Source organism: Podarcis gaigeae (genome assembly GCF_964106915.1).
Source record: "Podarcis gaigeae genome assembly, chromosome: 7".
NCBI lineage: Eukaryota > Metazoa > Chordata > Lepidosauria > Squamata > Lacertidae > Podarcis > Podarcis gaigeae.
The window spans coordinates 68575176-68599184 of record NC_139683.1 but is presented as its reverse complement, the minus strand read 5'-3'; the positions used below and the strand labels follow the sequence as shown (position 1 = coordinate 68599184).

Sequence of the window (24009 nt, the reverse complement as noted above, 5' to 3'; positions counted from 1 at the left end):
CGAAAAAGCCCGCCGGCATAGGCTTGTGCGGGAAAAGTGTGTGGAATTCTTCCTTGAGCAACTGCTCTTCCACTGCGTAATCCGGCACCCACCTGTTGGCGCTGGCCGGGGTGTCCTCTGTGGCGAGAAGATATTCAATCCCGTCCTCCCCCCACCTTGAGTCTAAAATCTCAGTGGCTTCATTAAGTGGCTCCCCTTTCGGCGACCCCCCTTTTTTGGGCGCTTCTCTGAGCGGGTCTGGCGCCTTCCCCGGTGCTTGAAACCTGTGGGGCTCTCTGTAGGGCGTGAGCACTGATCTATGAAAGACCGGGTGCATTCTGGAACCCTCCGGGAGTGTCAACCGGAAGGCCACTGGGTTGATCTGCGCCTCTACTTGGTAAGGCCCTAGCTGCTTGTGCCCTAGTTTCTTCTTGGCTAACGATCTGGCTGGAACTGCTTGTGCTGCCAACCAGACCCAGTCTCCCACCTGGATGTCCTCCCCAACCCTCCTGTGTCGATCTGCCTGCACTTTGTAAGCCTGTTTTGCCAACTCTAACTGCCTCCTGAGCTGCTCGTGGATCTCCTGCAACTCCGCTGCCACGTCCTCTGCTCCCTGTGGCTCCCCCTCCCGCACTGTGTCCAGACCCGGGAAGGTTCTGGGATGCCTCCCGTAGTTGGCGAAAAATGGGGTCACCCCCGTGGACCCGTGCTTCGTGTTGTTGTAGGCAAACTCGGCCAACGGTAGATAGTCCACCCAGGTCGATGGCTGCTGGTTCGCGTAGCATCTCAGGTACTGCTGCATGATGGCGTTGACCCTTTCCGCCTGCCCGTTAGTTTGCGGGTGTCTCGCCGACGCCAGGCTGACCTTGACATTCAGGAATCCCATCAGCTTTTGCCAGAAGTTGGAGATGAACTGGCGCCCCCGGTCGGACAAAATAGACCGTGGTAGGCCGTGCACCTTGAACACGTGGTCTATGAACATCTTAGCGGTCTGCTCGGCCGTGGCCACCTTCGCGCACGGAATGAAGTGGGCCATCTTGGTGAACAGGTCCACTACCACGAGCACTGCCGTCTTGCCCCTTGAGCTGGGTAGATCTGTGACAAAGTCCAGGGCCACCCTCTCCCACGGTACGAACGGTGTCTGTAGCGGTTCCAACAGGCCCGCCGGCGGCTGGTGCACAGGCTTAGCCCTTTGGCAGGTGTCGCACCTATTGACATAATCCGCGACATCCCCCCGCATCTTAGGCCACCAAAAGTCTCTGGCTACTAAGTCCACCGTCTTCTCCTTGCCGAAGTGCCCCGCGCTGGGCGCGTCGTGCAGCTGTTGCAGGACCTTCGCGCGGAGGCTGTCTCCTGGTACGTAGAGGACTCCCTTGCGTAGGAGCAGGCCGTCGCGCACTTGGAATTCGTCGCCCCTCGCCTTGCCACTGCACACCTCCTCCATCTTGGCTCGGGCGAACGAGTCCGTTTGCAGCGCGCGGCGCACCGCGTCCAGGTCCACCGTGGCTGACGCGCATGCCCACGCCTGTGGTGTGAAAATGTGCTTGACCGCCGCCGGTGCCTCTGCCTCCAGATACTGCGGTTTTCTGGACAGCGCGTCCGCCAAGACGTTGCTGTTTCCTGGGATGTACTCAATTCTGAAGTCGAAATCTGCAAAGAACTCCGCCCAGCGGATGTGTCGCTGGTTCAGGAACCTCGCCGTGCGCCAGTACTCCAAGTTCTTATGGTCTGTGCGGACCTGCACCGTGTGCTTGGCTCCGACGAGGAAGTGCCACCACGCCTTGAAGGCTGCATGTATGGCCAGCAACTCCCTGTCCCAAATGGTGTAGTTCTGCTCCGCTTTGCTGAGTTTTCTGGAGTAGAAAGCGCACGGCCTCCAGTCCCCCTGGTGGTCTTGCTGCAACAGAATGGCTCCCACGGCCCTGTCTGAGGCGTCCGTCTCCACTCTCATGGGCCTGCTGGGATTTACGTGCAGTAGGTTCTCTTCGGAAGCGAAGAGCTGCTTGAGCTTCTGAAAGGACTGCTCTGCCTGCTCCGTCCAGATGAACCTCTTCTTCTTGGAACTGAGGGTGTCGGTGATGGCCGCTGTCTGCATGGCGAAACCCTTGATGAACTTGCGATAAAAGTTGGCAAAACCGACAAACCTCTGTACTTCCTTCCTATTGCGTGGGCTCTTCCAGTCCAGTACTGCACGTACCTTGGCACCGTCCATAGCCAGTCCCTTGTCGGACAGTTTGTAGCCCAAGAAATCCACCTCCGTCTTGTCGAACTGGCACTTCTCCAGCTTGGCGTACAGCCTGTGCTCCCGCAGCCTCTGCAGAACTTCCCTAACATCTCTCTCGTGAGCCTCCGGCGATTCCGAGAAGATTAGGATGTCATCCAGGAAGCAGACGCACTTCTTGTAGAGGAGACCCGCCAAGACATGATGCATGAAGGCTTGAAAGCAGTGGGAACCATTTTTTAATCCAAAAGGCATAACTCTGTATTCATAAGTGCCCAGCGGCGTAAACATGGTTGTTTTCCACTCGTCGCCTTCCCGTACGCGAATGAGATTGTACGCTCCGCGCAGATCCAACTTGGTAAAGATGCGACCCTTCCTCACCGTCGCCAGCAGGTCATCAATCTTGGGCATAGGGAAGGCTGAGGGCTTGGTCTTGAGGTTCAAGAAGCGGAAATCAACGACCAGCCTCTTCTGGGGCGTATCCCTCTTCTTTACAAAGAACACGGGACTGCCTCCTGCCGCCTTGGACTCCCGGATGAATCCCCGCTTCAGGTTGTGATCTATGAACTCCCTGAGCTCTTGCAATTCATCCTCAGACATGGAGTACAGTTTCCCCGTCGGGAGCGTCGCCCCGGGCAGGAGGTCAATCTTGCAGTCGTAGGGTCTGTGGGGTGGCAGCTTATCCGCCTCTTTCTCGCAGAAGACCTCCAAAAACTCCTTGTATTTATTAGGCACCGCTTGCAACATGCCCAAGTTCAGCTGTGGTCCATCCTCGTGCCCCTCATCTTCCAAGTCCGCCAGGATGCAGTGTTCTGCGCAGTAAGAGGAGCCGAAGGTCAGTTGCCGCTGGTACAAGCTAATGCCGGGCTGTGCCTATCCAGCCAACTCATTCCCAACACTATGGGCGTGTCTGACAGGCGGGTGACGTTGAAGCTGATGACCTCACGGTGGTTTCCAATGCGCATCACCATTGGCGGCGTCTGCTGTAGCACTTGCCCTCCCAGTAGCTCCCTGCCGTCCACTGTGACGACTTTCAGAGGTACCGCCGCTGGCAGAAGGGCTATGCCATGTTGCTGGATGAACTGCATGTCTATAAAATCTGCATTGCTCCCCGAGTCGATGGTGATGGGAATTTCCACCAGTAGCCCATTGGGGAGCTGAAGGGATGCGGTGAGCTGCACTACTGGTTTGGGTGGGAGGGGGTCGGTGGGCTGTAAGATCCCTGGGGATTGCTTCACTGACTTGTCTGGCTGGTCCCCAGAGACGCCATCTCCAGCCAGACAGTGGAGTTTTCCTGCTGCGACTCCCTCTGCTGAATTGCGTCTGTTACTGTCGCTGCGGCTGCAGTATGCTTGTGAAACCGCTGGGGACACTCTTTTGCCATATGCTGAGCACTGTCGCAGATGTAGCACTTCCTGGTTCCTCTAGGAGGCTTCATCTTGACTGCTCCCGGAGTTAGGGCTCCGACTGTGGAGTGAGCCTTAGCACCACCTATCTCCATCGGCTCCTCTCCCCCTCCCAGCGGAGGCATGGATCGAGCGCGCGCCGCCTCCTTGGGGAAGGGAGGCAGTCCTCTCGCTGGCGTGCGTCCCAAATGCCCTTCCTCCTTGCCCCAAGGGCGTCCTTCCAACCGAACCCCAATGGAGAGTGCCCGTTCCACCACGTCCTTGGTGGTTTGGGGTCTTCCCCCCCTTGCGATCTCGTCTTTCACAGCTCCGCTCAACCCCTCCCAGAACAGGTCTCTGACGGCAGGCGATTCTTTCTCCCAGGCTAGTACATTCACCAATCCGAAAAAACGTGAATGATATTGCCTCACAGTGGCTTTACCTTGTCTTAGTCCGTGAATCTCCCTCCTAGCGATATCCACATCAATCTCAGATAAAAAACACGCATCCATCACTTTAATGAAGGCAGCCGCATTTTGGAGGGCTGGATCCTTGTCTCTCCATAGATTGCGCAGCCACGATTTTGCCTCCCCCCGTAAATGCGAAATAATAAATCCCACTCTCTCTTCCTCATTTTTAAAGTCTTTGTCAAGCAGCTGCAATGCATAAATTACATCTGCTCTGAAGTTAGGATACTCCTGCAGGTCCCCATTGAAGTGAGATACCAGGCTCCCTCCTCTGTTTCCCAGCCCAATCCCTTCTGGTCTGGTGGCCGGTAGCCTCTGTGTACTTAGCACTTCTAACCTGGTTCGCAGATCCTGGCAGGCAGCAGCTGCTTCCTGTTCTTTCTTTCTGGAAGCCGCAATTTCTGCAGTCAACTGCGTCACTGCGTTTTGCAAACTCGCTATCCTCTCTTCGGTAGTCATTTCCCTGTTTTTCGTGAGCTCGCGAAGCACCAATCTTCACCCCTCGCTGCTTTCCCGCACTCCACGAGGTTGCAAAATTGGTGAAAATAGAGAGGGGACTTACTGTCAGGACTGCCGCTAGGTCCCAGCTCACAGAGGACCAACGCCCAGTGGATATTATATACAAAAGTCTTTATTGAAGTTTAGTTTCCATTTCCAAGCTCTGGGCGCGCAGGCCCACGTCTTAACGCTAGACCGGCTAAGTCCCCTCTGACTCACTGCTCCACCCACACCAGTTTAAGATTCTAGCCCGGCTCCACCTCTTGCGCTGCTCTTTCCTGCGTTGGGTCCTTCTGCCCTCTGGGGTTCCTTCCTTCCTGGACTCCTCTGACGCGGAGCCTCCTGAGTCTTGCCCCTCCCTCCGGCGGGCTTTAGGACCTGGCTCCCTTCCCGGGCTCCCCGCTGTGCCGCGCTCCTGTACATTTGAACTTGGCGCGCGCGCCCAGCCGGTGACTTTCCTTCTGACCGTTTCCCCGCTTCCTGATGTGGGTGTTGCCAAACCTGACTCCTCTCCTCCCTCTGGTGGTGAGGACACTGGTCCCGACTCCTGGGACTCCCCCTCCCCACTGCGCTCTGGTGGAGACGCTGGCCCTGATCTCCAGCTGCTGTTCAGGGACTCCCCGCTGGCCCCTCCCTCTTGAGGTTTCTCCCTTGGAATCTCCCTTGCTCTGGCCACCGGCGCTCCCTTCTGTGTGTCCTCCGATTCGCTAGAGAGGCTTGTGGAATAACTCTGGCCACTGTCACTGCCTGCGCCCCCCTCGTACTCCTCCTCCTCACTCTCCATTTGCTCCCCCTCCTGTGTCTCTCCTTCTGAACCCCTGACAGTTACATATTTCTTATATCATTTCTTTTTACCTCCCTATGAACTTATATTTATACAATACATGGATCAGTCTAATTCTGCCACAATGTTTCCTTTTATTCCATAGTTTTCTAAATATTCTTTAAAGATTCCCCAATCCTTATAGACTTTGGTATTCTAAAAAAACATAAAAGTTTATACAGAGCTGGACATATTCCATGACTGCGCTGCAAATGCAACTGTTTGGTATTTAGGGTGGATAGTTAATTAAAAACAAAGCAAACTTCTAGGCCTCATAGGTTAAGATCGGATTAATAATGGGTGGGATTCCTGCTTGCCTTAAAATCCAGCACATGGCTCAGCGGTATTTTCTGAGGCCGTGCTCCAGGCTCCTTATTTAGTTTATGCATACAACTTTGCTTAATTTCTGCAGGTCAGGAGGATTTTTCACGGCACACAATTGGCTGGCCTGGTGCAGTACACACAACGCAAGGCATATACCTGCTGTCTTCCCATGTTATAATTCTCATTAAAATCTCCATCCTCCTCCGCCAGCCAGGATATGTAAGGCACAATCCTCTACTGCAGATCCGCAATGACAGATACACCAACCAAACACCAGAAATACACCAGAGGGGCCTTGTGGCAAGGAAGACGCGCTGGTGGGAAGGCTGGAACCGACTAAAGTCAGGAATATTATTTCTTCACAGACTTCCTCCATGTTTTGGTGGCATACAGCTATTATCACCAGCATCCCCAGACTGGATGCCACTGGTGGCGTTTCATGATACAGTGGTACCTCTGGTTATGTACTTAATTTGTTCCAGAGGTCCGTTCTTAACCTGAAACTGTTCTTAACCTGAGGTACCACTTTAGCTAATGGGGCCTCCTGCTGCTACTGTGCCGCCGGAGCACGATTTCTGTTCTCATCCTGAAGCAAAGTTCTTAACCTGAGGTACCACTTTAGCTAATGGGACCTCCCACTGCCGCTGCGCCACCACCGCACGATTTCTGTTCTCATCCTGAAGCAAAATTCTTAACCCGAGGTACTATTTTTGGGTTAGCGGAGTCTGTAACCTGAAGCGTATGTAACCTGAAGCATATGTAACCCGAGGTACCACTGTATTACGCTATTATAATGAGCGTACAAGATAGCACCGTCGGAATGTGCCTTTCCGATTTTGTAAAAAAGAAAGAAAAAAAGGAAATAAATCTCATCATCGTTCATTCTCACTCGGAGCTAGGGAACGTATTTTAGAAAACCAAGGGAAGAACGCAAGCAGAACCCTCAAACTCATCAGCCTTTCTACATTACAAAGCCTGCATTTCCTTAAACCAAGTCCTCGGAGGCATATCAAACTCCACAAGAAGCCTATATATCTCAGCTCAAGATTCTTCTGAGAAGCCCTTGGCTTTTTAAACAAATTCTTCCTCAAGGCTCAATGGGGGGGGGGGGAGAGACAGAATGGATGCTTTCATGTTTGACCGCGCCACAATCTGAGGATGATTTCCAACCCCCCAAAAAGGACAGCTTGCCACCTGCGATGTTTGCTACAATTTTTATTGCACCGCGCCACGGCCACATGCTCCTGTCTCGTATAAGCTGTACGGTGCCAACGTTTTTGTCTGGCGCTACGATCACAACTCATTGTGCACACCTTATGGTAATTAAAATCTCAGACGCACGCATCCCCCAAGAAACAAAGTCATGGAGAGCAAGCAAGATTTACAATAAATTTGTTGCAGTGCTCAATGCTCCAGCCAACCCGTGCCTTCTCTCAGGTTATGCCATTTCATATTCCAACCCCCAAACATTATGGTGCTGAAGGAGACTCTTGAGAGTCCCATGGACTGCAAGAAGATCAAACCTCTCCATTCTTAAGGAAATCAGCCCTGAGTGCTCACAGGAAGGACAGATCGTGAAGCTGAGGCTCCAATACTTTGGCCACCTCATGAGAAGAGAAGACTCCCTGGAAAAGACCCTGATGCTGGGAAAGATGGAGGGCACAAGGAGAAGGGGACGACCGAGGATGAGATGGTTGGACAGTGTTCTCAAAGCTACCAGCATGGGTTTGACCAAACTGCGGGAGGCAGTGGAAGACAGGAGTGCCTGGCGTGCTCTGGTCCATGGGGTCACGAGGAGTTGGACACAACTAAACAACTAAACAACAACAACAACAACAACAACAACAAGCAGCATACCCAATTTCCATTAAGCTGACTTTTCCTTTGGTGAGACGCCTGTCTTTTTTCCTGCTTCTACAAGCCTTGAGAATCTACCAAACATGCCCAGACCTCCATGCAGTCTCTTGGTAGCTCCAATTTGGCAACAAAGCCATCCTAACTCATCGCTTGAATTCACTATCAGGACATACGATGATTTACAAAAGATAGGCGACAGTTGTTGCTTTTTAATTTCAGAAGCCCAGCTTGTTAAGTACAGCATTCTCTCATACATCAAAGAAATGTCCTGGCATATGTTTCAGTAAATATGGACAATGAGATTTGTGTGTCTCTCAGTCACACCCAATGGTGTGTGAGATTCTGACCACCGGGACAAATACCGAAGAACGCTCTGAAATACCTTTTGGATTTTCATTTTACCCCTTGCTCTCATCCACAAACACATTCTCAAACTCAAAAGTTACCGCTAAGATTCCAGTCGTAGAGTTCCAGGATATCTTTAAAAAGGTAGGAAGAGAACAGCTCCAGTCCTCGTACGCAAAAATTCTGGAAAAGGAAAAGGAGCCAATGTTCATGTCAATGATCAATGTATGAGCAACATACCTAAACCCCAACAACGTGGTTGGCGAGATTACAGGATATAATTTGGCAATAGTTCCTACGGTTGCTGCTCCTTGACAAGTTAATGCCAGTCAGGTTCATAAAATACACGGAGGTCCTGCGTTCTGAACACTCGTTCTGCAGAAACACATTTATCCAAACACAAGGAATTAGTACCCAAACCTCACTATGCAAACTACAGATTCAGGTATCTGTAAGATACCTGAGAGCCAGTGTGGTGTTGTGGTTAAGAGCGGTAGTCTCGTAATCTGGGGAACCGGGTTCGCGTCTCCGCTCCTCCACATGCAGCTGCTGGGTGACCTTGGGCCAGTCACACTTCTTTGAAGTCTCTCAGCCCCACTCACCTCACAGAGTGTTTGTTGTGGGGGAGGAAGGGAAAGGAGAATGTTAGCCGCTTTGAGACTCCTTAAAGGAAGTGAAAGGCGGGATATCAAATCCAAACTCCTCCTCCTCCTCTTCTTCTTCTTCTTTTTCTTCTTCTAACAGAGAGCTTTTTTCCTTTTTTTTACTTCCTGGTTTGTCTTTTGCTGGTTGGCTGAGGGTTTTCAGAAGGTTTTCTTGCTTTCTGGGCTCCAAATTTCATGGTTGAGAATGCATTAGAAATTTCCCCATAGGAATCAATGGAAATTGTTGGTTTGTGACGCTTGACGCTAACAGACGAGGGAGTGCATTGTGTTTGGATGGCGGGATGTTATTACATATTATAATACGTAAATTATAGCACATACACTAGTAAAAAGAAACCTGGACCGGGGTAGGGGGGAGACCCGCAAGTCCCATTATGGTGGAAAGAATCTAAAGCACAGGATTTTAATGTGTAACTTAACTTCTTCTTCTTAATTTATTTATATCCCACCCATCTGGCCCAGTTGTTGTTGTTGTTAATATTATTATTATTATTATCACTATACATTCGGGGGGGGGGGTGTTCCTTACTAAAAGCCTAAATCTAGACCGGAAGCAAAAATTACGAGCTCAGGGCTACGCCATAACTTACAGAGTGCCAACAGCCTTTCACTTGAATAAGCAGAAGAGATGATATATGTGGAAAGGAGGACCTCTCCCATAATTCTCGGAGGCTGCCACGTTCTAGCTAAAAAGCTGATAAATCACTGCTGGCGTCGTAACAAGGCGTTTTCGCAGTCACTAATCAGCACCTCACAAACTGGGGATTATTCTCCTTATGAACTGGCCGGGGAAGGAAATAAATAAAAGCAAAAACCCACGCGCCAATCCGGAAAGAAAGCGTTCTTCATTAAAACGGCGTCTTTCCCCTCTAGATGCGACAGGCGTTCCGCTCCGAAGCAAAAATACGATCAAAGGGAGGGTTACAGATAACTCACACATATCCAAAGACCGCCATCCTGAAAGCTTGGAGAAGAGGCAGCCTCAGAGGGGAGAGATTTTGTCAGGCAAGGCCTCTTTCCACCTGCCTTGCCCCACCCTCTAGTTTCTGCTTCTCAATTTGTATTGTATTATTTTATGTACTGTGGCTTGCCATTGTTTTATTGATTATAGTTTAGAAATTATTTGCTGTAACTGTTGAGTGGATTTCTGTTTATCCTTTATGTTATTATTATTTTTTAATGCTATTCTAATAATTGTTGAATGTTATTTTTTGATGTAGGTTGCCTATTTTAAAGTTATGTTTTATTATCACATTTTTGCATTGCATTAGATTGTTATAAGATGTACATTTTTTGTTTATTCAGCTTGTAAACCGCCTTGAGTATTGTAAGATAGAAAGACGGTATACAAATTAAAAATGGTGATGATTTAAAGATGTGAGGCAGGGGTGAGAACCTTCTTCTTCAGCTCGAAGGCCACATTTCGTTCTGGGCTACCTGCCAGGGGCCACATGGCAGTGATGGGCGGAGCCAGAAGCCAAAGTGGGTGGAGCCATGCATGTAAATTTCAACTTGGGGCTACAGGCTCGTTTCTCGAACCCCTCTCCATCCTTCATGGCTGCTCCCTGATATTGCCCATTTGTAAAAGCCAGCAGCGGGGAAACATGGCAGGCAGGAGAGGGTTCAACCCCTCTCCTGAATTTCCCCCATCACTCTTTCCACTCTACTTAACTAGATTCCTAGGCACGTTTCTCAGACAAATGGGGAAAACGGCTACCTTTAAGAGGCTTCGGAGCTTGTTAAAGGTACCTTGGCCTTGTGGAAATAATTAACCCCTTATCTGGTGGCAGCTGTTTCAACGGGAAGGGAGAGCTCAGCAGAGGGCTAAATTGGGAATTCCGCTCCCTCAGATGGCATGGGACCCAGGATGGCTGGAAGGCGGCCATCAATCTCAGTTGCAATTGTGAAATTTCGCCTTCAAGCAAAGGCCACAATTCTATTACTTGAGGTCCCCTTGAGCTAGATATGGCTTGAAACGTGCCTGATCGTAAGCTGCTGTGATGTCACAGAAGGCTCTGGAGGAAAACCTCACACGGAGCTTCGGCGAGTGCCATTGCCAAGTTAAGGTAGATTTCCTGAGCTCACCCCATCAGTTCATCCCATGCTACTTCTGCTGAAGGCAACTACTTATACGGGGAAAGTTAGAAATTATTCTCATCTTCACTTACAGCAATAGAAATGTGGTTTACAACAATAATAATAAATTATGGCTCTGTGCTAATGAAGTCCAGGGGACAATCTAAATGAAAAAATTCAAATCCTACTTATATCCCTGGGTTAAGAATTTTTACACTGTTGTAACGCTCCCTGAGACCTTTTAGCGAGGGCGAGAAAAAATATTAATAATAATAAGAAGAAGAAGACATCCTATGCACTTTTAAAATGTGGTTTTTTTGGGGGGGCCTATTGGGTTGTTGTTTTTATTTTTATTATGCATTTTGTGGTTTTATATACCCAGAAGCTGTACACCGGCTCCCTTGGCCAATAAAGCGAGATGAGCGCCGCAACCCCAGAGTCGGCCACGACTGGACCTAATGGTCAGGGGTCCCTTTACCTATCTTGATTTTATTCTGTGAATCACCCTGAGACCCCCAGGTATAGGGCAGTACAGTGGTACCTCGGTTTAAGAACAGTCCAGTTTAAGAACAATTTGGTTTACAAACTCCACAAAACCGGAAATAGTGTCCTGGTTTGAGAACTTTACCTCAGTGTAAGAACGGAATCCCAACGGTGGAAGGGCATCGGCGGCGGAAGGCCTCATTGGGGAAAACGGGCCTTGGTCTAAGAACGGTTTTGGTTTAAGAACGGACTTCCAGAACGGATTAAGTTCGTAAACCGAGGTACCACTGTATATAAATTTAATCAACAACGACAACAACAATATTGTTGGACAGTTTTAACAAACTGCTACTCTCCCCCACAGAAATATTCACTTAGTGGCACTAATAGACAGATGGCAATAAAGTTTACTTTCACAAGAACATTTGCTTAACTTGTTTTACACCTTTCATTAGTATGTTTTCATATCGATATTCCAGGACTGTACATCTTTAATCAGAAGCGCTCATCCAGCCATACAGTATGAACTTCTTCGGAATATGCATGAACCAACGAGCTAAACTTTCTCGACGCGCCACAAAGCAAACAGATGCCATGCATCATCATTCCCATAACTTACTTCAGGTATCATCTCCTCGATGAAATGAATTGTATAATCGATGTTAAATCGGATGACTTTGCACAGAGGAATCTGGAGAGACGAGAAGAAGCACATGCACGAGAGAGGTTCAGTCTCAAAGAGGCAGCATCCTCGCTGCATTCTCTTGCTTTCTTCTGATCCAAAATTAAAAGGGGGGTTGAAATGCATAAACCTTGAGATGGCCAGCTAGGAAACAGCATGACAAGCAAGACACATATGACATCTTCTGGTAGAGACTGCCATCTGCTGGAGGCCCAACTGCACAGAGGACAGATTTCACAAAAAGTAGTGCATCAATGGCTACAACGAGAAGGCTTAAACCTCTTTGGGACAAACTAGGGTGGATAAAAAAATCAACGGTTTTCTTTTAAAATAAAAAATCAGATTTTTTTTTTATTTAAATTGGATTTTTTTTATTTAAATTGGATTTTTAAAATAAAATGCTTTTGGAGGAAAAATCTTTCTAAAGATAGTTTTCTATTTAATTTACATTATGGTCCAAAGGCCATTCATCAGGAAATAAGGATTTGTTTCAAGTTTTTCATGTGTCAGTCTTAAGGTTGTTGTTTTTTTAAAAAATTGTTTAACCACATCAGTTAAAAAACAATGGATACATATGCTATAATGTTATTGTTTTGGTTATACAAATTGTTTAAATTGTTATTAAGGAAATGATTATTATTTTTCTCCTTCCAATAAACAACAGCAGAAAAGTTGTCCAAATATAAACAGTTAACTTTTTAAACCTCACAATAATTTCATAATTATCGGTCTATGTATTTCTAACAGCACAACCAAATGGGTAATTTTTGATATAACTGCAAAAAGTACTCTGAAAATTTATTATTCCAAAAATGAAACCTTCATCTGGCTGTAAATATTAAGATTATACAAGCAAGAATGAGCCTTTCTGTAAAAAAAATAAAAATGAACCAAGTCTTACTGACGAGTGATTTAAATCGTGATTTAAAATCAATTTGATTTAAATCAAATCCACCCTGGGACAGACCATCTGAATAGGTCAATTATTGTCAAGATAAGACTATGCAGAGACTGAACTAGCAGGGTTCAGCTATGCCACTGGAAGATTTGCCTTGCGTTAAAGGTAAAGGGACCCCTGACTATTAGGTCCAGTCGTGGCCGACTCTGGGGTTGCGGCGCTCATCTCGCTTTATTGGCCAAGGGAGCCAGCGTACAGCTTCCGGTTCATGTGGCCAGAATGACTAAGCTGCTTCTGGCGAACCAGAGCAGCGCACGGAAACGCTGTTTACCTTCCCACCAGAGTGGTACCTATTTATCTACTTGTACTTGACATGCTTTCAAACTGCTAGGTTGGCAGGAGCAGGGACCGAGCAACGGGAGCTCACCCTGTCGCAGGGATTCGAACCGCCGACCTTCTGATCAGCAAGTTCTAGGCTCTGTGGTTTAACCCACAGCGCCACCCGCGTCCCTTTGCCTTGCGTTAGGAAACATTTTTTAAGTAAATTTAAAAAGGCAGGGGCACCTCACCTCCAAAGAACAGATTAAAAAATGTTTAAAGGGACACAGATTTCATGGTAGGGCTGCTATTGGTCTGATTTTTACTACGGAGAAGAAAACTAGCATAAGCAGAAATTTTAAACGCCCCAGCAGCCATCCATAAAACTAGCTGGGCCACGAAAGAAAGGCGACTTACATTGGTGAGGGGAGCATGGGCAAACATGGAAAAGCCTTCGAAGATGTACTCGTGGTCATCGTACTCGATCACAGTTGGCCTGTCTGTCTAAAGAGATAAAGGCAAAAGCCGCAGGTCAGACTAGCCTTGAAAATAAGGCTAAGCTCTTGAAAGGCCTACACTGGCTCCCAGTACATTTCCAAGCACAATTCAAAGTGTTGGTGCTGACCTTTAAAGCCATAAACGGCCTTGGTCCAGTATATCTGAAGGAGCGTCTCCACCCCCATCGTTCAGGCCGGACACTGAGGTCCAGCGCCGAGGGCCTTCTGGCGGTTCCCTCCCTGCGAGAAGTGAGCTTACAGGGAACCAGGCAGAGGGCCTTCAGGATAGTGGCACTCGCCCTGTGGAACGCCCTCCCACCAGATGTCAAAGAGAAAAACACCTACCAGACTTTTAGAAGACATCTGAAGGCAGCCCTGTTTAGGGAAGCTTTTATTGTTTAATAGACTATTGTATTTTAATATTCTGTTGGAAGCCGCCCAGAGTGGCTGGGGAAACCCAGCCAGATGGGCGGGGTATAAATAAATAAATAAATAATAATAATAATAATAATAATAATAATAACAACAACAACTATTATTATTACTATTACTATTATTACAGAAGTTAGTAGCCTGCTGAAATACTTGCTGGCGTTCCAGGGACTATCAGAGCAGCAACCTAAACTTCTGTTCCTCCTCCAATAGCTTGTTGCATTTCTATGCTGGACAATGGGGCTAGCCCCATAGCGGTCAGCAGGGTGGGACGGCGCAGACCTGCCGACACAGGGGTCACCATGGTTTACCATGAGGTTGTGAGGAGGGGTGTGCAAACAGGCATTGAGCTGCTGGTGAAACACAGCCGGGAGGTCAGGTAAGCACCTTGGTGACTGCCCCTGGGCTTCCCTCCCCTGGTAGTTTCCATGCTAGGGGCAGAGGAGGGATGGCCCAGTGTCTGGCCTTGGTGATGGACTGGCTGGAAGCCAATAAACAGAAACTCAATCCAGATAAGGCTGAGGCCCTGTTAGTGGGCAGCTCCGTAGACCGGATGAATGGGAGGTTGCCTACTCCTGATGGCGTCACACTCTCTCTGAATATATAGCTTGGGTGTGCTGCTGGATCCATCGGTCTTGCAAAATTGGACGGCCAGGTTGCTCACTGGGGAAGGACACACTGAGCATATTACACGGATTCTGGCTCAACTGCTCTGGCTGCCAATTAGTTTCCAGGCCCTATTCAAAGAGCTGGCTATAAAGCCTTAAATGGCTCAGGGTCACAATATTATTATTATTTTGTTTATTGGAAGCTGCCCAGAGTGGCTAGGGAATCCCAAACAGTTGGGCAGGGTAATAATAAGACAGTGGAACCTTGGTTTTTGAACGTCTCAGAAGCCAAATGATTCGGAACCCGAAGGCCAAAACCTCAAAGTAATGGCTTCCATTTTCAAACATGCCTCGGACGTTGAATGGCTTCCAAGCCACATTTCTCCCATTTTTTCAATGGATTTTGCTGACTGCCCATTGATCCTCGGTTTTCAAACGTTTCAAAGTCGAATGGTCCTCTGGAATGGATTACATTCAAAAACCAAGGTTCCACTGTACAGTCATACCTCAGGTTACAGACGCCTCAGGTTACATTTTTTCGGGTTACGAATGCGCCAAAACCCGGAAGAACCGAAACAGGTTACTTCCTAGTTTCAGCGGTCGTGTAGGCGCAGAAGTTCTAAATTACGCTTTGCGCATGCACAGAAGCATCGAATTGCAACCCATGCTTGCGCAGACGCGGCGCTGCAGGTTGCGAACGCTGCGGGTTGCAAACGTGCCTCCCGCATGGATCACGTTCGCAACCCAAGCGTCCACTGTAATAATAATAACTATTACCTCAAGGACCACCTCACCTCCCTCTGTGTGAACTGACCCGGACCCTGCAATCATTATCTGAGACTCTTCTTCATGTTCCTCCTCCACAAGAGGTCTGGAGGACGGAAACAGGAGAACTGGCCTTGTCTGTGGTGGCTCCCCATCTGTGCAATGCTCTCCCTGGAGAGGCTCACGAGGCACGTTCATTACATGCCAAACAAAAACACTCCTCTCTACCAAGCCCTTTGGCTACTGAACAACCTTACAGCCTTTTAGAAGCATGGGGATTGTTATTATATTTCCTGCGATCGCTTTATTGCTTTTATTATGACAATGCTACGTAAATCACGCTTTTACCCTGAGATCTTTGGGTAAAGGGCAGTATATAAACTGAATCAATAAATAACCACAAATAAATATATCCAGCTTACTCCGATGTCACCTATGTACGGGCTTAAAAACAAGAGCTTCAAATAAAAACAGACAGGAATGCTGTTTCCCCTGCTTCATATTATACTTACTAAAAAGTTTGTAGGTGGTGACACTGTAATGCGGTAGTGGAATAATTTTCCGGCATTGTTGGTCATGGGTCGGCAGGGCTTAATAGGCTTTAATAAACGAGAGAGGAAATAAGAGGGGCAGGTGATTAGGAAAGGTGAATGCTAATAAAAGGAGATAAAGCAGTCTTCAGCAACCTAATGTTTTCCTGATGTTTTGGACCAAACCCTGCCAGGGAAGGCATGAGGAGTCCCTCCTCATTAAAGGCCTTATGAAAACTCTCATTTTCCTTGCTGCTCCCTTGAAGTGTGCTTATTGGACTTCTGGTTTAAGTCAGCATTAGAAACCGAGATATGAAAGCTAGGAGCTAAACGGCATCCTAAACCAAGGTTATGGGCACAACAACGTAATATCTAGGTGCGCTTTTTTATACAAAGCTGAAAATGAACTGCAGCTAAAATATTATGTTCATTTTTCACATGGTCTAGTCCTTCCCCTGCCCACCCCCCTAATATTCTTAAGAGGGTCTCTTCTCCCGTCTTTGGAAAGCTGCTGGAAGTGGGGAGGCAGAAAAAAGGCCCTCCTTTCCTTCAGTTTTAATCTGAAATTTAGGCACAGTACTGCGCCCAAAACTCAGAAACCACATGAGCCAATGAAATACTGTCGCAAAATGCTCCTGGAACAACGGAAGCTTTGAACACTGGTTTTAGTCATCGCTTGTTATTGGATTTTAATATTTTGGGGCAGATTGTTTTATAGTTTATTTCTATGCTTATTTATTATTAAGAGGGCTTCCCACCTCCCCCCACCCCATCATATTGTATTTTACCTGATAAGATGCTTTGAGATCCCTTCAACCGTCCTAAAAACATTTTAAAGTAATATTACCTCTTCCCCGGGATAGATTCCATGTCTTATTCCCGTTCGTCTGGCTTTCGCACTGCATTTGCACAGAGGTCCGTCGTTCATCTGTCAAAAATGTTAAAGGAAGATATTGAGTTGAGATGCTTAAAAACAGGAAGAGGCAGTCTGGTTCAGTGCCTGAAAGTTAATGCCTTTAAAAGCAAATTCTAGGCAACACGATGACCATGTAATTACGCAATAGACAATCTTACAAAAAATAATTATTACTATTTTCAGTTTATGGAAAAAAATTATTTTCAGTTTATGAAGCAATTCTATATCCTTCCACCACGCTGACGAAGAATTCTACGAAACAGTAGTCTATATCCGGAATCACTGTTCCGTGTTGGACATCATATTTGCTGAATACACAAAGCTTCACAGCTTGTCTTTCATCGTACAAAGTCTGGTACCTCACTTCATCTAAAGATTTTCAGAGACTTTGAGACTAAAGGTTTCGTTTTGTACTTGTTATGGTTTGAAGGAATTCTATAAAGATTGTCTATTGCGTATGTACATGGTCATTGTGTTGCCTAGACATTGCTGACTTTCTCTTTGCAACACAGGGGTTTGTTTGATTATTTAAAAGCAAATTAGCATACACAAGTTAAGAGTCAGTTCAAAAATATTTTTAAGCACATGGACTGAAGGACCTTAATAGACCACGGTACTTCAAAAGAGTGTCTCTGAATATTGCTTGATTCAAATACTCTTTACCCATGGAAAGTATTCTGCCAGGAGAAATAATTTTTGCCTAGGTTTCACCAGCTTGTCACCAGCCACACATCAAGACTTTTTGAAATGTACAGTGCAGCAATCTATGTGTCTACTCATATGTAAACCCCACCAGATTCAATGGTGCTTGTGAAAAAGTACATATGCATAGTATTGGAGCCATCTCCTGAATTTTGGTGGTTGTGTTTTGGCAATTTCAGGTGTGCGTCTACACAGCCACAAGAACAGGATTGAGAGAAGATTGGTTTGTGTAAAGTACAGGGTTGTTGGTCACTGGTTTTCGCAAAGTGACTTGATCTTCAATACGGAATAGCAAATTATTATTTTTTTTCCAATTTATATACCACCCTATACCAGAGGCCACAGGGCAGTTCACAGAACAAAATCAAAATATAAAACCACAAAATATATAATCAAAATAAAGCTAGTTAAAAGGAATATGAAGATAAATGAAAATATAAGAAAAGATAAATTTTGGATAAATATTATGCTAAAATTAAGCTTTTAAGGTTTGGGTTAAACTATCTAAAATTAGGGATACAATATTGGAAAATTATAATATAAGAATTGAAACAAGGTGATAAATTGCTGGGTAAAGCTCGAAAATTTGGAACGCAGGAGCGAGAGATGCGAGGAAGTCCAAAGAAGTGAAGAAAGTATGGTTATTGTAAAATTATATGTTATTTTGTTTGTTTTTTCTATTGTATTAAGAAAATCTTTAATAAATATTTTATACCAGAGGCCACAGGGCAGATCACAGAACAAAATCAAATTATAAAACCACAAAATATATAATCAAAATAAAAACAACCCAACACCACCCCCACAAAAAATCCACATTTTAAAAGGGCATAGGGTGTCAATCAAATCAAAGAAAGGCCTGGTTAAAAAGGAACGTTTTTGCTTGGCGCCTAAAGGTGTATAATGAAGGTGCCGGGCGAACTTCCCTGGCGAGAGCATTCCACAGATGGGGAGCCACTGCAGAGAAGGCCCCGTTCTCGGGTTGCCACCCCCTGGACCTCTCAAGGAGGAGGCACACAAAGAAGGGCCTTAGAAGATGATCTCAGGATCCAGGTAGGTTCATATGGAAAGAGGCGGTCCTTGAGGTATTGCGGTGCTGATTTTAAGTCATCAGCTGCATAGCCGTGATGCAAATGTTTAAGACTGAGCTTTTTTTGGCATGTACTACCTGTCCGGGGTCGTTGTACCACAGCTCCTCATGCAGCCGGTCTGGGTGAGCCTTCTTCCGCTTAATTTCAGCGATGACGTCAAACACCTCCGAATCCGAACTGCTGGAGCAGCTGTCGTCATCCGAGTCGCACTCCGAGTCGCTGGAACTCCCTGCGTTCCCAAGAAAACGTGACACCAACCTGCCCTTTCCAATCTCCCACAAAACTGCGCATTCACCTCTGACCAGAGACTGGAGCGGCGAATGCCCCAGGGCCACGGCAAAGAGCAAAGTGCTGGTCACTGGCATGCAAGATATAATTTTCTAACTAACCCCGCTTCTTCCCCAAAATCAAGCTTTTTCTTCAGGCACACGAGTTTCATCTCAGAGGGGGCTTTCACAGAGAAGAAAACAACGGTGGCACATAAAAAGATAAGGTTAGGCCACAGGGAAAACAGATCAAGGGCACTTTGCCTATGCCTCATCTTAGAAGACAGTGGTGCATGAAAAGGATCAGGATAGTGGCAGAGAATCTTTCAAGGGACAAATGGCATTTATAATAAATATAATAATATTTTTTTATATATACCCTGCCCTTCCTGGTTCAGAAAACCGGGCTCAGGGTGGCTAACAACAAATTTAAAACCATTAATTGATACAACAAAAAAATAGCATAAAATACAGTATAAAACGTGAATAACAATAAATTCAGAATTCAAAAATCAATTTAGGGGGGAAATCCATCCAATAAACATTAGATGATCACCAGGGCTAGCTGGCTAAATTGGACGTATTTGGGCCAGCGAGGAGACCAGGGGAGAATTAGCTGTGGGATCCCAGAGCGGGTAAAATTCATAAAAAGGGGAGGGGGAGGGAAGGAAGGGAAATAAAAGATCAGGCTAAGATAAAATTGAAAGAATGGCAGAATAGCTCTGTCTTACAGGACCTGCGGAAGGAAGTTGAATCCTGCAGGGCCCTGGTCTCATGGGACAGAGCTTCCCACCAGGTCGGAGCCAACACTGAGAAGGCCCTGGCCCAGGTGGAGAATAATCTGACTTCCTTAGGTCCTGGGACCTCTAAACTGTGATTATTCATAGACCTTAAGGTCCTCTGCGGGGCATATTTGAGGGCCAGATTTGGCCATTGGGTCTCCAGTAGCTGATTCCACCTGGAAAGTGGCAAGCATTTATTTCTGGGGTGTGTGGCGTGGGTCAGAGCAGTCCTTACCGACATCCTCATCCAGTTTGGTCTTGGGGGGCTCCCAGGGGGGCCTGGCAGCTTTGGCTTTGGCTTGCCGCTTGCCCAGCTCTTCCTCAAACTTCTCATATAAATCTCGGAGCCGGCTCGTTCCGACGACTGTGGAATCGCCCTTGCCATTGCAACCAAACAAAAATGAAAAGGATTTCAGAAATCAGGAACAGGTAGGTAGGTAGGTGTTGGTCTGCCATAGTCGAAACAAAATTTAAAAAATCCTTCCAGTAGCACCTTAAAGACCAACTAAGTTTGTTACTGGTATGAGCGTTCGTGTGCATGCACACTTCTTCAGATACCAAATCAGAAAGATGAACATTTTAACAAGGAATGGGGGAAATTATAACTTAGCTTAAAGACCATTGTAAACAGTTAAAATTGTTAGTGGGATTGTGTAATGGTTATATGGGGTTGCTTGTGCGTAAGTTGCTGCCAATCCTGGCTAGGTAGCCTGGTTAAACCTTTCCTGGCTGGACAGCCCTTCACTTCGTGGCTGTTCGGTCGCTAGCAGAATCCGTCAGTGGGCATTTCTTGAACTTCTTCCAGCAAAGAAGTTCTTTGACGCCAAGTCTATGCCTACTTTCCCTGCGCGGAAGTCTTCTGCGCAGGGTGGGTGTGGGTAGCGGAGGACCTGTGCTCTCCCCGCTGGTCTCCAGCGAAGAGTCCTGGAGCCCCCTCTCCAATTCCCCCATCCGCCCCCCTTTATCCCTGGTGTTACGCTGATTTCCTTCCCCAGCCAATGAGTTCCTCTCTCCCTGCTTGGCCCTTCTCCGGCATCGCTTGGGAGCCCTGCCTCCACTTCTGGCTCCGATGTCAGTTCCCTGACAGATTGGAATATCACTTGTAGTTTAAGGTTGAATTCCAGACATAATGGAAGAGGTAAACGATTTGGAATATCATAAAAGATGCAAGTGGAAACGATTAATAACAGGACCCACAAAGAGGAGGGTGGAAGTCCAGGAGATTCTTTGGAATCTTGTTGTTATTATCGATGTTTGACATATCTCTATCAATTTTTAAGTTGAAAAACCAAATAAATAATTTTATTTTTTAAAAAAGAAAGTTAAAAGGATATTCTGAATTGAAAATATTTTGCAACGTCAATTTGCAGTCATGCTGACCCTCGTGAGTATGTTGCACACACGACGCAACACACACATTCAGAAATGCAACACGTCAATCACATGGGATGATTTACCAGAGATGATATAACAATATTTAGTTTCTTCTGGAGATTCAGAAAATGAGATAGTGTGTGATACACACAAACCTAGATCACATAGTGATCATTATTCTTCAAGTGTCAGTGCTTATGTAGCCAAAACAGTATCATCCATACACCAGAAGCATCAACAGGTTTAGAGGAACTACAAGGTTTGAAGTGCCCAAAAATATTCATAGATAATGCCCCACCCCACCCTCCAAAACACACCCCCACCCAGTTAACTAAGAAATGAGCATACACATTGGCCACAGAATGTTGACTGGAGGTTTCAGGATGGGGGGGGAATAGATTGGGTCCCAAGGTAAGTTAACTTAAATTGGGTGGAAGCCTACGCTGCCCTTGAGACTGACCCAGAAACTCCAGCGCGTGCAGAATGCCGTAGTGAGACTCCTTACGGGGTCCTTGCTGCGAGGTCACATTCACCCGGTGCTATACCAGCTGCACTGGCTCCTGGTGGAGTACAGGATCAGGTTTAAGGTGCTGGTTTTAACCTTTAAAGCCCTATACGGCCTAGGACCCTGGTACCTACGGGACCGCCTCTCCTGGTATGTCCCACAGTGGAACTTACGGTCTTCAAACAAAAACATCTTGGAGGTCCTAGGCCACAGAGAGGTTAGGCTGCCCTCAACCAGAGCCAGGGCTTTTTCGGCTGTGGCCCCGATCTGGTGGAACGCTCTGTCACAAGAGATTAGGGTCCTGCGGGACTTGACATCTTTCTGAAGGGCCTGCAAGACAGAGCTGTTCCACCAGGCCTTTGGCCAGGGCACAGCCTGACTCCCTCCTTTGGCAATCTTCACAGAACTCTAGCCCAATGGTTGCCATCAATTTGATTTGAATTAATTTTATAATGAAATGATTTTAGAATGTTGTATGATTTTATTGTTGTTAGCCGCCCTGAGCCTGGCTTCGGCTGCGGAGGGCAGGATATAAATAAAAATTTATTATTATTATTACGCAATTTGGGGCAATTCTCCCCAGGCACTACATGATGCAGGAAACCAACCCCTTCCCCCTAGAAGGCGAAAGGAGGGAGGAGGAGAACTTCATTAAGTGATCTTGGGATAGCTCAGTCGGTAGAGCATGAGACTTTTAATCTCAAGAGTTTGAGCCCCACCTTGGGCAAAAGGTGGCCCTTCTGGACCCTTCCAACTTTAAACAGTTCCTCAACGTACCACTTGATCCATGGGGTCGTTTGAGTAGTAGCTTTCCGAGTGGGTGCAGCGGACCCACACAGGCTTCAGCAGGTCCTCGTCATCTTCCTCATTCTTTTCGACGACGGCTTCATCCGGCTCTTTGTCTTTAATGGAAGTATAGCTCTTCTCCCTGCTGGCGTTTTCTGACCACCTATCCCGGTCGTCTTCCCAGCGAGTTCTCTTCCGGTCTTGACCAGGAGACTGACTGCACAAGAAGACAAGGGAATAAACAATTCATCTTGGCCAGCGAGGCTGGGCTCAATTGGTACATGTGGATGAGAAGGAGAGATACTCATCAAAAGTTTGCTGCAGCTCATGCATGAGGTCGTGCTGAAAACTGGCTTCGTATCTGGAATGTAAGTTGTTTTTATAAGCAATAACGGCAGCAAGAATATTATTGGCACAAAAATGGAAGCAAGAAGAATTATCAACGAAAGAAGAATGGAGGATGAAATTAATGGACTACGCAGAACTAGATAAACTAACAGGAAGGATTCGTAATCAGCGGGACCAGAAATTCACAGAAGACTGGAGTAAATTTACAGATTATATGAAAAGTATTTGTGATGATCAGACTACGTTTGTAGGCTTGAAAGAAGTTTTGTGAGGAGAATTATTGGAACTATTGCAAAAAGGGATTAGGGGGAGGATGGTTAGCTAAGAAAATTAAAGGCAATATGAATCTAAGAAATGCATAAAAAGTGGTTAAAACAGTGAATCATCAGAGGCGCTGATGGAAGTCCAAAAAAAGATTGTATAAGTGGTGAAGTTTTGTGGTATGCTTTATAATTTATATGTTAAAACTAATAAAAATTATTTTAAAAAGAAAAAAGAAAACTGGCTTCGTATCTACCCAAATCTTGTCTTACCTACTCTTCATACCATCCCCCAGGTCGGAAGGCGCAGTCCTTCACAGGGTTTCTCAAACTTGGGTCTCCAGCTGTCATTGAACTACAGCTCCCATCATCGTTGACCGCTGGTCCTGCTAGCTAGGGATGATGGGAGTTGTAGTTCAACAGCAGCTGGGAACCAGAGTCTGAGAAACGCCGGCCTAACAGCAGCTACCCAACGATAATCTACTCCCTAGTCTTACCTTCCTGTCCTCTTGTGATCCTTTCTGTAAGATCTCTCGGTGGATGGCGATCGCCGGCTGTCGCGGTGCCTGTGTCTTTCTCGTTGTCGTTCCCTTTAAAGAATTAAAGAAGATTTGAGCCACTGTCCTCAACAAGAGTAAATTCTAATTCCAAAACAATAGAACCAGAAAGCTGAATAAACTGCTGAGAGCCCAGAGAGTCATTACGGAAGAGGAAGGAAGTGCCGCCATATTCTCTACCGTGTGGTTGCGGTCAGAGGACATTATTGTTGCTGCCAGGCAAGGAGGAACCAGGTGACCTGCCTAGCCAATAGGGTTCCATCTGCTCTTATAAACCTGACTCTGGCTTAGGTTTTCAGTCTCAGCATTCGTAACTCAAGTATAGGCTCAGCTACTCTGCCCATCTCTGAGCCCAGATTTCCCCCCAGACTGCCCGCTGGGACGTATCTGGTTAGTGGTGTTCTCCAAGAATCAGTTGAATAACAAATAGTGGCTTCTTTCTTTATTCTGGCTATTTTCTCCATGAAAATAAAATATAACAATAACAATAACAACAATAATGGGGCAAGATAGAAAGTACATCAGCAAATGTTATGCAACATATCTTCCTCTCCTGCTACATTTTCTCC

At 46.6% G+C, this 24009-nt stretch overlaps 1 protein-coding gene across 2 annotated transcripts in view; it reads right to left on the bottom strand.

Moving 5' to 3' along the window:
- The window catches only part of DROSHA (drosha ribonuclease III), a 92043-nt gene that overhangs the window by 65564 nt on the left and 2470 nt on the right, over nucleotides 1–24009 (bottom strand). For both annotated transcript variants that reach the window (XM_083747147.1, XM_083747148.1), the window contains exons 3-11: nucleotides 23381–23473; nucleotides 22267–22492; nucleotides 19846–19987; nucleotides 18640–18791; nucleotides 16701–16781; nucleotides 15836–15922; nucleotides 13439–13525; nucleotides 11743–11814; nucleotides 8001–8082 (exon numbers count right to left, since the gene is read on the bottom strand). In XM_083747147.1, coding sequence (XP_083603273.1) covers nucleotides 8001–8082; nucleotides 11743–11814; nucleotides 13439–13525; nucleotides 15836–15922; nucleotides 16701–16781; nucleotides 18640–18791; nucleotides 19846–19987; nucleotides 22267–22492; nucleotides 23381–23473 — 1022 coding nt within the window. The remainder of the gene's footprint in view (nucleotides 1–8000; nucleotides 8083–11742; nucleotides 11815–13438; nucleotides 13526–15835; nucleotides 15923–16700; nucleotides 16782–18639; nucleotides 18792–19845; nucleotides 19988–22266; nucleotides 22493–23380; nucleotides 23474–24009) is intronic.